General features: G+C 35.5%; 1 protein-coding gene across 50 annotated transcripts in view; it reads right to left on the bottom strand.

Annotated features, from left to right (window-relative positions):
* Window positions 1–13,866, bottom strand: part of SLMAP (sarcolemma associated protein) — a 307,400-nt gene that overhangs the window by 199,460 nt on the left and 94,074 nt on the right. For 41 of the 50 annotated variants that reach the window (XM_067043824.1, XM_059076191.2, XM_059076207.2 and 38 more), the window contains one exon: window positions 9,451–9,513. The exons of the other annotated variants lie outside the window; for them this stretch is intronic. In XM_067043824.1, coding sequence (XP_066899925.1) covers window positions 9,451–9,513 — 63 coding nt within the window. The remainder of the gene's footprint in view (window positions 1–9,450; window positions 9,514–13,866) is intronic. 50 annotated transcript variants of the gene reach the window in all.

Here is a 13,866-nt window from a genome sequence, read left to right on the forward strand (position 1 = left end):
TGCCCTTTGACCTCACAACCCCTCTTCTGTATATCACACTGGAAAGAGAGAGGCTTGTACAAAGATATCCAACGCAGCACTTCTCTGTACTGGGGGAAAGCAGAATACAAATGTTTAAAGTTCTGCCACGCAAGAAAAAAAGAAAGCATTAGTCTTTGAGATTTCAAAAATTCTTTTCTAATAGCATTAACTACCTGCTATACTTGAATAATTTCTAAATGTTGACGCCTAGTCTAGCTCTCTCTCTCACATCCCAGAACCCTAATGCCTAACTGCTTCTCAAACATCTTCACCAAGAAATCCCACAGGAACTTAATCCCGCCCCTCAAAACTGAATTTATCTTCTCTTCCTCTCTCCTATATGGATTTGGTATCTCTCCTCTCCTCTTCCATATAGCTCTTCATTTGTATCTCTATTAAGCTATACTGCAACTATTTATTTATGTCCGCCTTTCCCAACATACTACAAACTCTGAGGAATATACTCATTCCTTCAAGTACTTACTATGCAGCAGATACAGTACTAGGTACTCTTCATGGATTACCAAGACAAGTGTGATAAATCTAGGAATTTAGGGTCTAGTGAAAGCAGGGAGGCATCTTATTAATAATTTAATTCTCAACACAATTATGTCACATAATACAGGTTCCACAAAAGCTTGTTATATGAATATAGCAAATAATGAAATAGTATAAACACAGGTTCTGAAAGCCATTCCAATCTTTCTCTAGGATGCTGAAGTACTACCTTTAAAAAATTATATACACACATTAGGAGTAATTTATTGCTCAAAACTCCCTCACCCTTAGAACAAAATCTTAAGTCCCTACCATGATCTACAAGGTCTATAAGCCAACTATGGCCCCACAGAGCCAAATCCAGCCTTCTGCCGCCTCAGTAAATAAAGTTTTATAGGAACATAGCCAGGTCCATTCATTTACATATTGTCCATGGCTGCTTTTCCACAACAATGGCAGAGTCTGGTAGCTATAACAAAGACCTTTTGACATGCAAAGCCTAAAATATTTACTATCTGGTGTTTTATTTATTTTTTAAAGGCATTTTTATTCTAAAACTCCAATTTCAGACCTGCCTTGGGTTTTCAAATGGTTTTTCTCCATCTCACACACTCTTTCTGCAGACACATGTACAACTCACTCAGCTTGGTCCCAAATCTGTTCAAGTCCTACATAATACTTTTATCACTATTGTCTTATAATCTTCCATTCTTTCTTCAGCGGATTTATCACTGCCTGACATATTATTCGTTTATTAGTTTTTAATCTCCTCAAGAGAATGTAAATTCCATGAAGGCAAAGCTATCTTTGTCTTGTTCATTTCTATACCTCCCAAAGCTAAAATAATGCCTGGTATATACACAGTAGATGCTTAATAAACATTTGCTGAATGAATGAATTAGGCATTTATGTTTAAAGAGTTCAAACTTGGAAAAACTATTTGAATATTTTCCTCATTCTAAAAAACTAAGGATTAAATACATATAAAAAGTTTTGAACAGTACCAGTATTAAGCTCTAGATAATAATTACCTGCTGTTATTATCACTATTGAAATTATTTAAGGTTATATTACCAATCTAGTGAATCATTAGTGGCCTGTGATTAAAGTATTAAGGAAAAGAATATTGTTTTTTAAAAAGTTTCTAACCGCTAGTTCTCAAACTTGGGGTGGACATCTCAACTCTTTTAAGAAGTACTGAAAATCAGAGACCCCTCAGAGACAAAACAGAACTTCCATATAATAATAACTGCAGGTCTTGAAAGAACTATTGCCTTGGCACAAATGAAAGATAGATTTTCTTTCTTTCTTTTTTTTTTTTGATGTGGACCATTTTTAAAGTCTTTATTGAATTTGTTACAATACTGCTTCTGCTTTATGTTTTGGTTTTTTTGGCCACAAGGCATGTGGGATCTTACTCCTCAACCAGGGATAGAACCCGCACCCTCGACATTGGAAGGCGAAGTCTTAACCACTGGACTGCCAGTGAAGTTCCCAAGATTTTCTTTCTTTTTAAAAACTCCCTCTTTTTGAGGGTTACTCTGGAGAGATTATTATTCATTTTCCCATTTTAAAACCATTTTTATTATTTATTATGAAACAACACTTAGAAAGGGGCATAAAACACAAAGGTACAGGTTAATAACATTTTTTAAAAGTTAATGTCTGTATGACTACAGCCCAAATTAAGAAACAGAACCTAACCACCACCTCCAAAGCCTTCCACATTTCCTTTTCCAATCAAAATCCCATGAGGTAAGCATTATCCTGACTTCTATGGTATTTAATTTCTTGCATTTCTTTACAGTCATACTACTCAAATATGTGTGACTAAATAATATAATTTTAGTGGTTTTGATCCTATATACCTCAGTGTTTTTTACCCATTTAACTACTGATGGTCTTTCGGGTTATTTCCAGTTTGGAATTACTGTGAATAATGCTGCTGCTGCGAACATTCTTGAATTGCACCTGATATACGTGTTTAGGCATTCTGTAGGGAACCTATCAAGGAAAAGAACTGATGGGTATAATAAGTTTGACAACATTTGAGAACCACCACCAAAGCACTTTGTTTAGTCAGAAAACATACTACAGAATTGCAAAAACTGCCAAATATTGTCATAGACGGAATAGAAGAGAACCAAATTTATTTCTTGGCTGATAAAAATATATTGTATACTATCTGTATTACTATGTGGTGCAAAATGAAAGTGAGAAACAACACAAACAAAAGAAGCTCAAAGGGAGCACAGGTGTGCCTAGTTCTTAGCCATGTTCCTCACATGACAGCTACAACCAATTGAAAGCAGAAGATAAACTCAAACAGTACTATCAGATACTGATGTCAGTTCCCTAGGGATCTTAAACAGACAGAAAAGTAGAAGAATAAAAAAGAACTGCATAACCTGCTGTTGTAAATGCCAACTTGGAGAATATTTCTAAATCTCAAAGTTAGATTTCATTAAAAAAAATGTTATGACTAGGGCATCAAAATATTGTGCTTGAGACCAAATTTTAAAAATGGCATATATTTGGTAATTTAAAAGTTAGACAATCCCTAGATTGTTGGAAACATATTACTTTAACAGGAGCAATAAAGCTAGATCAATTAGCTTTCACTGTCTTGAAAATGGGAATAAAAAGGAGGAAAACAAGTTACTCCAACATGAAAGCTCCCACTAACACCCTCTCCAAACTCTGCCCCATGCCCCTGCAAAAGTTTTCTACCTTCTAGTTAACACATATTCCTGTGTGCCAGAAATTACTTAGAGCACTTAGTAAACATTATCTCATTTCATTCTCATAATCCTATGAAGTACGTACTACCATCCCATTTTATAAATGAGGAAATTAAGGTTTGAAGAGATCATACCATCCAGAGTCATACTGCCAATGAGGGAGCAAATCAGAATTCACATAAAGGTTCCTCTGATCCAACTCTAAACATCATAAATGAAAATGAGCTAATGTTACTTAGAAGGTCATTAAGGGAAACACAGCTAAGAAACTGAGATTAGAATTAACATCAAGGGGCTGGTAGCGCAGTGGTTAAGAATCTGCCTGCCAATGTTGGGAACATGGGTTCGAGCCCTTGTCTGGGAAGATCCCACATGCCGTGGAGCAACTAAGCCCGCGAACCACAACTACTGAAGCCCGCATACCACAACTACTGAAGCCCACGTGCCTACAGCCCGTGCTCCGCAACAAGAGAAGCCACCGCAATGAGAAGCCCTTGCACTGCAACGAAGAGTAGCCGCCGCTTGCCCCAACTAGAGAAAGCCCGTGCACAGTAATGAAGATCCAACGCAGCCAAAACTACATAAATAAAATAAATAAGTTTATTTTAAAAAAAAAGAATTAACATCAAGATACAGCCAAAGTAAAAATTAACAATCAGCATTCAATATCAAGCCAACAATTTATTTCCCTTCAGAGAATAGCAGCTCACATAGTAGAAAGAAAGCTTTAGAACTGCACAGGGTGACTCTGAGAGGATGCTAATGTGAATAATATAGACTTTCTCACAAGGTTATTTGTTTCTGCAGCAAAATACTTAAAGCAATTTCTATTATAGAAGATAATCTGCCTTTCCCTAAAAACAGTTCCAGAGGCTGTTTGTCTTAAAATCTAAGAATAGGGAAGAACAAAAGAAAAAAAAATTAGAATTCAATGACAGATTTAAAATTCAGCGAAATGAACAAATTTCCAGAATACAGAAATGGATTTTTTTTTTTTTTTTTAAGGAACAGTCTATATACCAAAACACTACTGGCATGAATTTAAGACTATCTTCTGTGCAGTTATACTGGAAGAAAATCTGGCAGAAATATTGGAAAGCTAGCTGACTGGGGAAATGGTTGGTACAAATAAACAACAAACAAAAACCCTCCAATATATCTTAGATTGGACAACTACTCTAAGAACTAAGAAATAAAAAATTAGCAACATCTAGTTTAAACTTAAGAGTTTTCCTGTAATGGGCACATTAACTACTAAGAGAAGGGAACCACACCAAGTGTCTTCTATTCTTTGGCATAAATAAACTGCTTTGGCTCAGAGAAATAAAAGTTTAAAAGATGAAAATTTAAAATTCTGTTTCAAGTATAATATGTAATCAGAATAAGCCTGAAATTGTTCAGAGAGGCTGATCTCATAGAGTGATGAAAAGTAAACAGTCACAAGAGCAACACTGATTCAATGCATTACTCCAAATAAGGCAATTTCTATGTGAGAGCAAAGCCCTAAGAGCATGGAGGATGGAATGAGAGAATCATACACAGATAGTGAATGTAATTTCAAAATGGGGGTGGGAGGCAGGGAGAGAATTTTTTTTTAATCAGGAAAAAAAAATAAGACATGAAATACTAAGAGAATTAGACTTTTGCCTAATATGATAGTAAAAATGATTAAGTCGCATAATAAGCATGGACTAAGAATACAAAGACCTGAGGTTTATTTCATAGGACTCTTAACTCCATCATCAAAAGGGAGATGCCCTTGAGGGAGTGGGCAGTTTGTCTCTACAAAGCAGACCTCAGAGGAAAGTTTCTCTGGCACCCAGACACCGTGACAAACAGTAGCAAGAGAAATCAAAGAGGCAGGAAGCAGTCCAGAGAAGCAGTCCAGAGAAGGCTGTTTTTCACTCCATGCCCACCAAGTGATGGCAGGTCTCTATATCCTTAGCTTCTCTACCTTCTACACCCTTCATCCTTTCACTCAGCATACAAGTTAATCAAGTGGCAGAATTCACAAAATATGTATGAAACAGATTTAGAGACGTACAACTTTTAACTCAAAAAGCATCTTTAGCAACCATACAAAAGTCTCAAAGTATTCATTAAAGTTTATATGGTAAACCTTGAGTGACTAAAATTTGCAGGGAACATGGTATGTGGAGTTCTGCTTAAACCAAACTTCATGCCTGAATCTCTGAAGAAGAAAATTTGCGAAAACTTTTTAGTAAGTTTTATTAAAGTTACTTGTTAATTCTAGATTTTATATGATGTATTTTTATATAGAAAATTTACTTCACAGTTCTAGAATTATGCAAAAGGTTATATTTAAATCTGTTCAAAATCCAATCTCTATGCCAGAGATTAAAAGCTTTTCTCCTAGTGACTTCCCCGGCAGTCCAGTGGTTAAGAATCTGCCTTCCAGGGCTTCCCTGGTGGCGCAGTGGTTAAGAATCTGCCTGACAATGCAGGGGACATGGGTTTGAGCCCTGGTCTGGGAAGATCCCACATGCCGCGGAGCGGCTAGGCCCGTGTGTCACAACTACTGAGCCTGCGCATCTGGAGCCTGTGCTCCTCAACAGGAGAGGCCACGACAGTGAGAGGCCCGCGCACCACGATGAAGAGTGGCCCCCGCTCTCCACAACTGGAGAAAGCCCACGCACAGAAACGAAGATCCAACACAGTGAAAAATAAATTAAAAAATTTTTTTTAAAAAAGAAAAAAAGAAAAAATCTGCCTTCCATTGCAGGGGACGTGGGTTCCATCCCTGGTCGGGGAAACTAAGATCCCACATGCTGTGGGGCGACTAAGCCTGCACGCCACAACTACTGAGCTCCGGTGCATCAACTAGAGAGCCTGCGTGCTGCAAACTACAGAGCCCATGTGCTCTGGAGCCTGGGCGCCACAACTAGAGAGAAGCCTGCCCAGGGCAGCGAGAAGCCCATGCGCTCAATGGAAGATCCCACGTGCCGCAACTAAGACTTGATGCTGCCATAAATAAATGAATGAATGAATAAATATTTTTTTAAAAAGCTTTTCTCCTAAAAGAGAATTAAAAGAAAGTCTGTTTTACCATAAAAGGAAAACAAATTGAAATGTGCTCTGATCCATTTAATTTCCTCAAAATCACCTTATAAATGGAGAGAGCCAACAACCAAATTGTCCTCTTACAGAGTCATACACATAAACTGAAAAAAAATCTGTCAATATATTTAAAATAGGCACGATGAGACTTCCCTGGTGGTGGTGCAGTGGTTAAGAATCCACCTGCCAATGCAGAGGACACGGGTTTGAGCCCTGGTCTGGGAAGATCCACATGCTGCGGAGCAACTAAGCCCATGCGCCACAACTACTGACTCTGCGCTCCAGAGCCCACATGCCTGTGGCCCATGCTCCGTAACAACAGAAGCCACTGCAATGAGAAGCCCTCGCACTGCAACAAAGAGTAGTCCCCGCTCTCCACAACTAGAGAAAGCCCGTGCACAGCAATGAAGACCCAATGCGGCCAAAAATAAATTAAAAAAAAAAAAAAAAAAAAAAAGGCATGATGACTCCTGTGGAAGTGAACTATTTGCTTTCTAATTTTTAAAACACCAAGTGAATTTACACTATACAAGCACAGTAAATAATGAGAGCTAGGTACTTAGACGAAACAAAAATATGAAGTATTACTGCTCACAGAATATACACTTCATTGTCAAGGTCATAAATCAGTTCAAGATGTCTATCAATGAAAATAATGACAAAAAAGTTTATGTGTGCTTGTCAAAAAATAATCCAAAAGTGTTTCAAAAGTTTACTTGAGTAAGATTTTTGCTGAATTTGCCTAGCTTGCCATAATACTTATTATTAAGCATGACAATTTCAATAATGGCACCCTGTCATCAAACAATAAAAATGTCATAAAGTAATGAAAATGAGAACAAATCAAATCAGAGGGAACCCCCTTACTATGCCAGCTCCACCTATCCAAATTTAAGGAGCCAAACAGATTTGGAAAATTTGAGATACAACTCTTGCTACTTACCACCAAAACTCAGGAACCAAACAGATTCAGATAACAAGCTATATCCCTAGCTACCTGAATTTACAATCCAAACTTCCACTATTTATACTTAAGAACCCAGTGGAATCAGACATCTAGGAATGCTTATATTTTATTTCTTCTGTTCTTTGGTTCACTCTTTGTCCAAAAAAACAGGGTTTTATATTCTCATTTCCCCTCTGTGTATCACATTCAGCATTTACCCATGCCATTACATAGTTAGTCCTTGTAAACATTATTTTATTGGCTAATATCCTCACTGAGGGGATTGCTGTAATTTATATAACTTCTGCTCAATCTCTGAATGTTTATTTGCCCCCATAACTATGACCCAATAAAAATCTCCAAACATCTTTTTCTTTTTTTTTTTTTTTTTTTTTTTTTTTTTTTTTTTTTTTTTTTTTGCAGTATGCGGGCCTCTCACTGTTGTGGCCTCTCCCATTACGGAGCACAGGCTCCGGAAGCGCAGGCTCAGCGGCCATAGCTCACGGGTCCAGCCGCTCTGCGGCACGTGGGATCTTCCCAGACCGAGGCACGAACCCGTGTCCCCTGCATCGGCAGGCGGATTCTCAACCACTGCGCCACCAGGGAAGCCCATCTTTTTCTTTATTTAAAACAAACATTGCTCTGTGTTAAAACTACAGCTAAATATTTTACACATTTTTATAATAATACTTTAAATGATTTTTGTAAACTGTAACGTAGTAAAACATTATTTTGATAGTTCTCTGTTCTTATTTCTTTAGGCCCAAAATATAAATCCCAAAAGCTCAATATAAAAATAACTTATTTTAAAATGGTCACATAACTAAGCATAAAACCCTTCTCCTAAAGATTTATCTTTTAGATTACATATTCTACTTTTAGTTGGTTTCAGTGGGTACCAATTATTTTGCCCTGATCCCTGCATCTGCTGCCCGTAAAAATGAGATTTAGTCACCAGAAGGTAACAAAAAGAGGCACTAATCTTTGCTTTATGAAAAAACTGTTAAAGAACAAAGAAATGTGCCATATTTATTAAATAATTTGGCTAAAAGTAATATTAAACTTACATTCAACATTATAGTCTCTAAAACGGACAAAAACAGAAGTTCTTCTAAAACTACTAAATGAAATTCCATGTTTCCTTAAAGCATCTCTAAGGAGTATAACATGGAATCTGTTGAGTTTGTGCCTGCTATAACAACCAGGTGTGACCCTTATGATCCACGAATGCTCTTGAGATTGGTGGGGTGGAAGCAAAGGGTGAAACAGTAACCACACATGCATGCACACCCATAAAATGATTCATGAGCATAAATACTTGGAAAACCACTCATTTCAAAGAGAGAGCAAACAGGAAGAAAAAAATGCCTGACAAAGTGTGTGTCTGATAGGAAGAAGTATAGATTTCATCAATGAATCTTTACTACACATAGTGACCTTTAATTGTTACTAAGAAACTAAGAGAATAATACAACCTTGTGATTGTTACAGATTTAAGCAGTCACATGATTTTCAAGTAAGACGGAATACACAATTCTTTTGCTCAGAATTCTTTTGTTCTAAATCACCTCAAAAGCCAACCTGTCTATCTTTAAAATATTATTAAAATTAGCCTGGTACAACTTCCCCAGGGTAGGTAGTAGATGTCACACTGTAGGACAATTTATTACTACTTCTTCTCTAGAAAGCTCTTGCTACCCTAAGGGCTATCTCCAGATCTGAGTTTCCAAAGGAAATCACTATTTTTGTGACTTCATTTAATCATTTAAGATATTCATCTAAGAATCTCAAAATCTAAATCTGTGATAGAACTAGAACTTAAGTAAAACAGGTTAATGTTATTACTATCTCCTAAGTATTCAGACAGCGGTTTCGTTGCTTGACATTTTATTTTATTTCCTACTCAGTAATGCTTTTTAATTAAAAAGCTTGAAACTGCCTCTTTTTTGTGGGCAATATGAAATGCTCACCTCCATCTGTGAAGGCAAATAAAAGAGAAACATTTTTCTCAAAAGAGAGAAACTATGAAAGGAACCACTGCTGTCTAAAGATGGCCTTTGTGCACTTCTACCATAACAAACATGTTGAGATGTTAATTTTTCCTCTCTTTTTTCAATTTAGACCCTGACTTCATTAAAATCAATGTGAAAAATACTCTGTACTCACTCTGGCATTCTATGAATTGATGAATAAAAGTGCAGTCCCCGCCACTCTTTGAAAGCAAGTGCTCTAATAAAGAAAGAAACACCTTTAAGGATACAGTTTTTGTTGCTGTTTTTGAAAACCAACAGCAAAGGTAGGAAAACCAAAATGTATTAACATGGGTAACTAAATAAGATTAATAAAAGTTTAATATATTTTAATACTAACAGCAGACATATTTTGGAGTTAAAGTTAAATGACTGAAAATTATAATTATATACTCTTAATCTGAACCCCAAATGGTTAGCTTTTAAAGGTGCAGTTTCTATCCAAATAGCTCAAGAAAACCATAGAAATATACTGCTTTAAAAAGCTTCTTCCACTTTTAAAATACATCTTTTTCTATGAGAGTTTAACAAATACCCTTAAATAATTTTAAACTTTTATATTTGTTCTTACTGAATTAATTTTCAAATGACTGTTCTCTAACAGTCCCCCTTCAAAGTTATTCATCTTAGTTAAGAGGCAAATAGTAAATATTTTAGGAATACCATAAAATGCCTTAAAATTTTTAAGAAACTGATATAATATTTTAATTTTTACACTTTCATTTCACTAGTAGTCTTTCCCCTTGAGTCACTTAACGTATACTTCATACATTATCAAATCATTACATTGTTATCTCTGCCTAAATGATTAAAATCAGTGCCCGTACATTTTAAAATAAGAGCTTAGTAAATGGTTTCGCACAGGTCAAACAGATTTTTTTTTTCAATAAGTAAAGAGAATCAAAACCTAACACAGTAGTTGAATAAATGTTTCAGCCCTTTTCTTACAATAAGCTTTATTTACTTTGATTCAAAGAGTTATTAACTTCTAAATCTGGATAACATCCTTCAAGTACATATTTGTATCTTTCAAAACTACCAAACAGACATTGGAAGTTCAAGTATTAAAAATATATTCCAACATGATGACTATCTAGAAGGTGTAAAAGCACAAAAACCTGTCAAAGAGGACGAGTCAGTACCACTCTGACTGTAAAAGATTCTTTTCTCTTCCACCTGGCCTCACCCCTCATCATTTCAACTTTGCTTTAGAGGCAGGCATCTCCTACTCTGATGGCTGGACAACCTCTCTTGACACCCTTACTGATGGCCTTCTTCTTTACCTTCATATTCAAACCTCTCATTATCCTTTATCTACTTACATGGTATGCCGATATATATTTCTATATAAATACACATACACAGTTATATATAGTTGTAACTACATATAACACGTACATATATATAACTACATACAGTTATACAGAAATACAATGAAAAAGAAAAAAAAAAGGCTAACTGCAATAGAAATTAGAAATTAAAAAACCAAATCTAATAAATAGCATTTGCCAATTGCAGCCAAGAAATCCGAAACAGGAGTCTTCAGTTGAATAGTAATTACCAAAATAAAAAGTTGTTTACATAAATCCTATGTAAGCTATATAACATTTTCAAAACTCAAACTGTACAATATCACTGTTAAATATGAAAATTCAGTAAAACCAAATTTTAGCCTTACTAAAGGACTTTATAAAACATATTTAAAAATATATATATTTGAAACCAAATTTCAGAGAAGCATCACAAGACTTCAGATGAAATTTATTAATGCAGGACATCCCACCAACACACACCACGCCAAAAATCAAACTTTTTACCTACTCTGACTTTATTATCTGGACTGTACATTAAAATATCTACTATACTAGTTTGAATAAAATGCAATATTAATATAGAAAGATAAATATACATGTGACTTTCACAAAGGTTATTTCCTAAGATACGTGAGAGAAAAGTCTTTCAGGTAAAAGAAAAGTCTTTCATGTAAAGGATTTGGATCATGACACTTTTAACACTTCATTACTTGAATTGAGGCCCTTGGGAATTTCACTTTGCAAAAAACTATAAAAGATGTCACTGATAATCCAAACCAAGAATCAAGAATCAGATACTGAAAGTGCCAGGGCTGGGGAGGGGGTGTGTCCTGTGATACTAAATAGAGCTGTAGGAATGTAAAGAAAAAGCAGATACAGAAACATAATAGAGAATCATGACACTTAAAATGTGTTTTATTTATACATGAGTTACCTATGGGTTTTGATTTTTTATACCTGTGTTGTCCAATACAGTAGCCATTAGCCACATGTGGCCACTGAGCCCTTAAAAAGTTGCTAGTTTGAATTGAGATGTGTTGTCAGTGTAAATTAAATATACACTGATTTCAAAGACTTACTAAGGACAAAATGTGAAATCCTCATTTGCAATCTTTTAATATTGATTACATATTGAAATAATATTTTGGATATAGTGGGTTAAAGTAAATATATTATTAAATACATTATTAAAATGTACTTATTTCTTTTTATAATTTTAATGTGGCTACCAGAAAATTTTAAATTATGTATGTGGCTCTCAGGATAGTTCTATTAGACAGAGCTTTTCTATACCTTCTAAGATATATTTAAAATATGCTTATAACATTTAAAAAATTACAGTACAAAACTGCTTAGTGTAGCTACTTTAGATTTAAGTAATCTCAAAAATGGGATTTAGTGGAGAAGTATTATTAATCTTAATTTCTCCAGACATTTTTGAAATATTTTCTTACAACCATACTTGGTTCTCGCTCTGTTTAAAGAGTAATTTTAGTTAAAATCATATCTGATAGCACATTATGGTTGTGGACTTTGGCAATATTTGAACACTTGATAACTGGTTTCTTACTATATCATACATGATTCAGAATAGACCCATCTTATTCCAAAATCCACTTTGTAACTAAATCCAGTGTATGAATCTTTTGCGCATATCCAGATATTTACTACTCAGTTTCTTTAAAGACATTCTATTAGTCACTCTCACACTACTCAATTTAGCACTACCAAAAAAACAAATACCAGGAAGGGAAAAATAATCATAACAAGGAGCACCCTAAAGTGTCAGAAATATCTTATTCAGTGTTTTTTTTTGGGGGGGTGGGGCTGCATTGGGTCTTTGTTGCTGCCCTCGGGTTTCCTCTAGTTGCAGTGAGCGGGAGGTACTCTTTATTGCAGTGCACGGGTTTCTCATCGCAGTGGCTTCTCTTGTGGAGCATGGGCTCTAGGCATGGGCTTCAGTAGTTGCAGAACGTGGGCTCAGTAGTTGTGGCACATGGGTTTAGTTGCTCCGTGGCATGTGGGATCTTCCAGGACCAGGGATCTAATCCGTGTCCCATGTATTGGCAGGCAGATTCTTAACCACTGCGCCACCAGGGAAGTCCCCTTATTCAGTTTTAAATCAAGGAGCTGTCTACAACTATTCTCATCTAAATCAACTGGAATTGGCAAAAAATTTTAAGCAGTAATTTGACAATTCTAAATAGTATAAAGATGGGTCAGTTTATCTAAAAGATTCTTAACTGAAGGAATAGAATGTTCCCAGCTCGAGTTAACACTAACATTATCCATGAATACATGCTCAAGTCAAAAGGGTGATGGATTTGAATAAGAAGTGTACATGCCAGAAAGAGAAAACAGGGCAAAATAACGACAACAGAAAATATAAATTCATTTAAGAATTAGAAGCTTTTAGAAGATGAGGATTAAGTCTTTTTACATGTTTGCTAAATATACTTTAGTAATAGTGGTGCAATGAATATAAACTACACCTTTAAAAAGTCTCAAATTGAAACTCAAACTGAAATTTTAAAATGTCAATGTATTTCACAAAACATACATAAAATAGTCAAATAACAATGATTAATGAAACATTTTTAAAATTTGGAGTTTCAAGATTTGTTATATACAGAGTATTTAGTTAGCTCTTGACCTTGCAGCTCACATATACATGATTACCTGAGCCTATTATGCCAGTTCTTGATTAAAAACCAACCAACCAAACCGAATCAAAACAAACCAAAAAAGCACCTCCTAACTTTATCAGAGTTTGGCTGCTGCCCAAGAACTATAAAGATATCCCGTGATACATGGAAAAGTATTTAGTAAGAAATTCTTGGGTATCAACCTTGATGTCTTCCACCAACTTCTGTATAAAAACTGAGTTGAGAGGCACAAAGATTTGTAAACACAGAAAACAGTTTTATTCATTTTGTACTCTAAGCAACCAATGCAGGATTTGGCATATAGTTGGTGCTCAATTAATGTTGGGTGAATGGGGTGGGGAGGAGGAATCTTAATGACTGAAGGAATACAGAAACCATTGAGTAGAAACCCCATGTTGCAGTAAGAAAATCAACAGAGGCTGTACATTTTTGGCAAGAGATAACCCAAGCTATCCAGAAAGAAGGGTCATGTATCAAGAACAAATAATTTTTCAGATGGCAGAAATGACTGACCCTGTTATCTCTGATTGATGAAACAGATGGATAAAGACAGCAATTTCTATGACATGTCCA

This window comes from Kogia breviceps, chromosome 10, assembly GCF_026419965.1.
Source record: "Kogia breviceps isolate mKogBre1 chromosome 10, mKogBre1 haplotype 1, whole genome shotgun sequence".
NCBI classification, from domain to species: Eukaryota; Metazoa; Chordata; class Mammalia; order Artiodactyla; family Physeteridae; genus Kogia; species Kogia breviceps.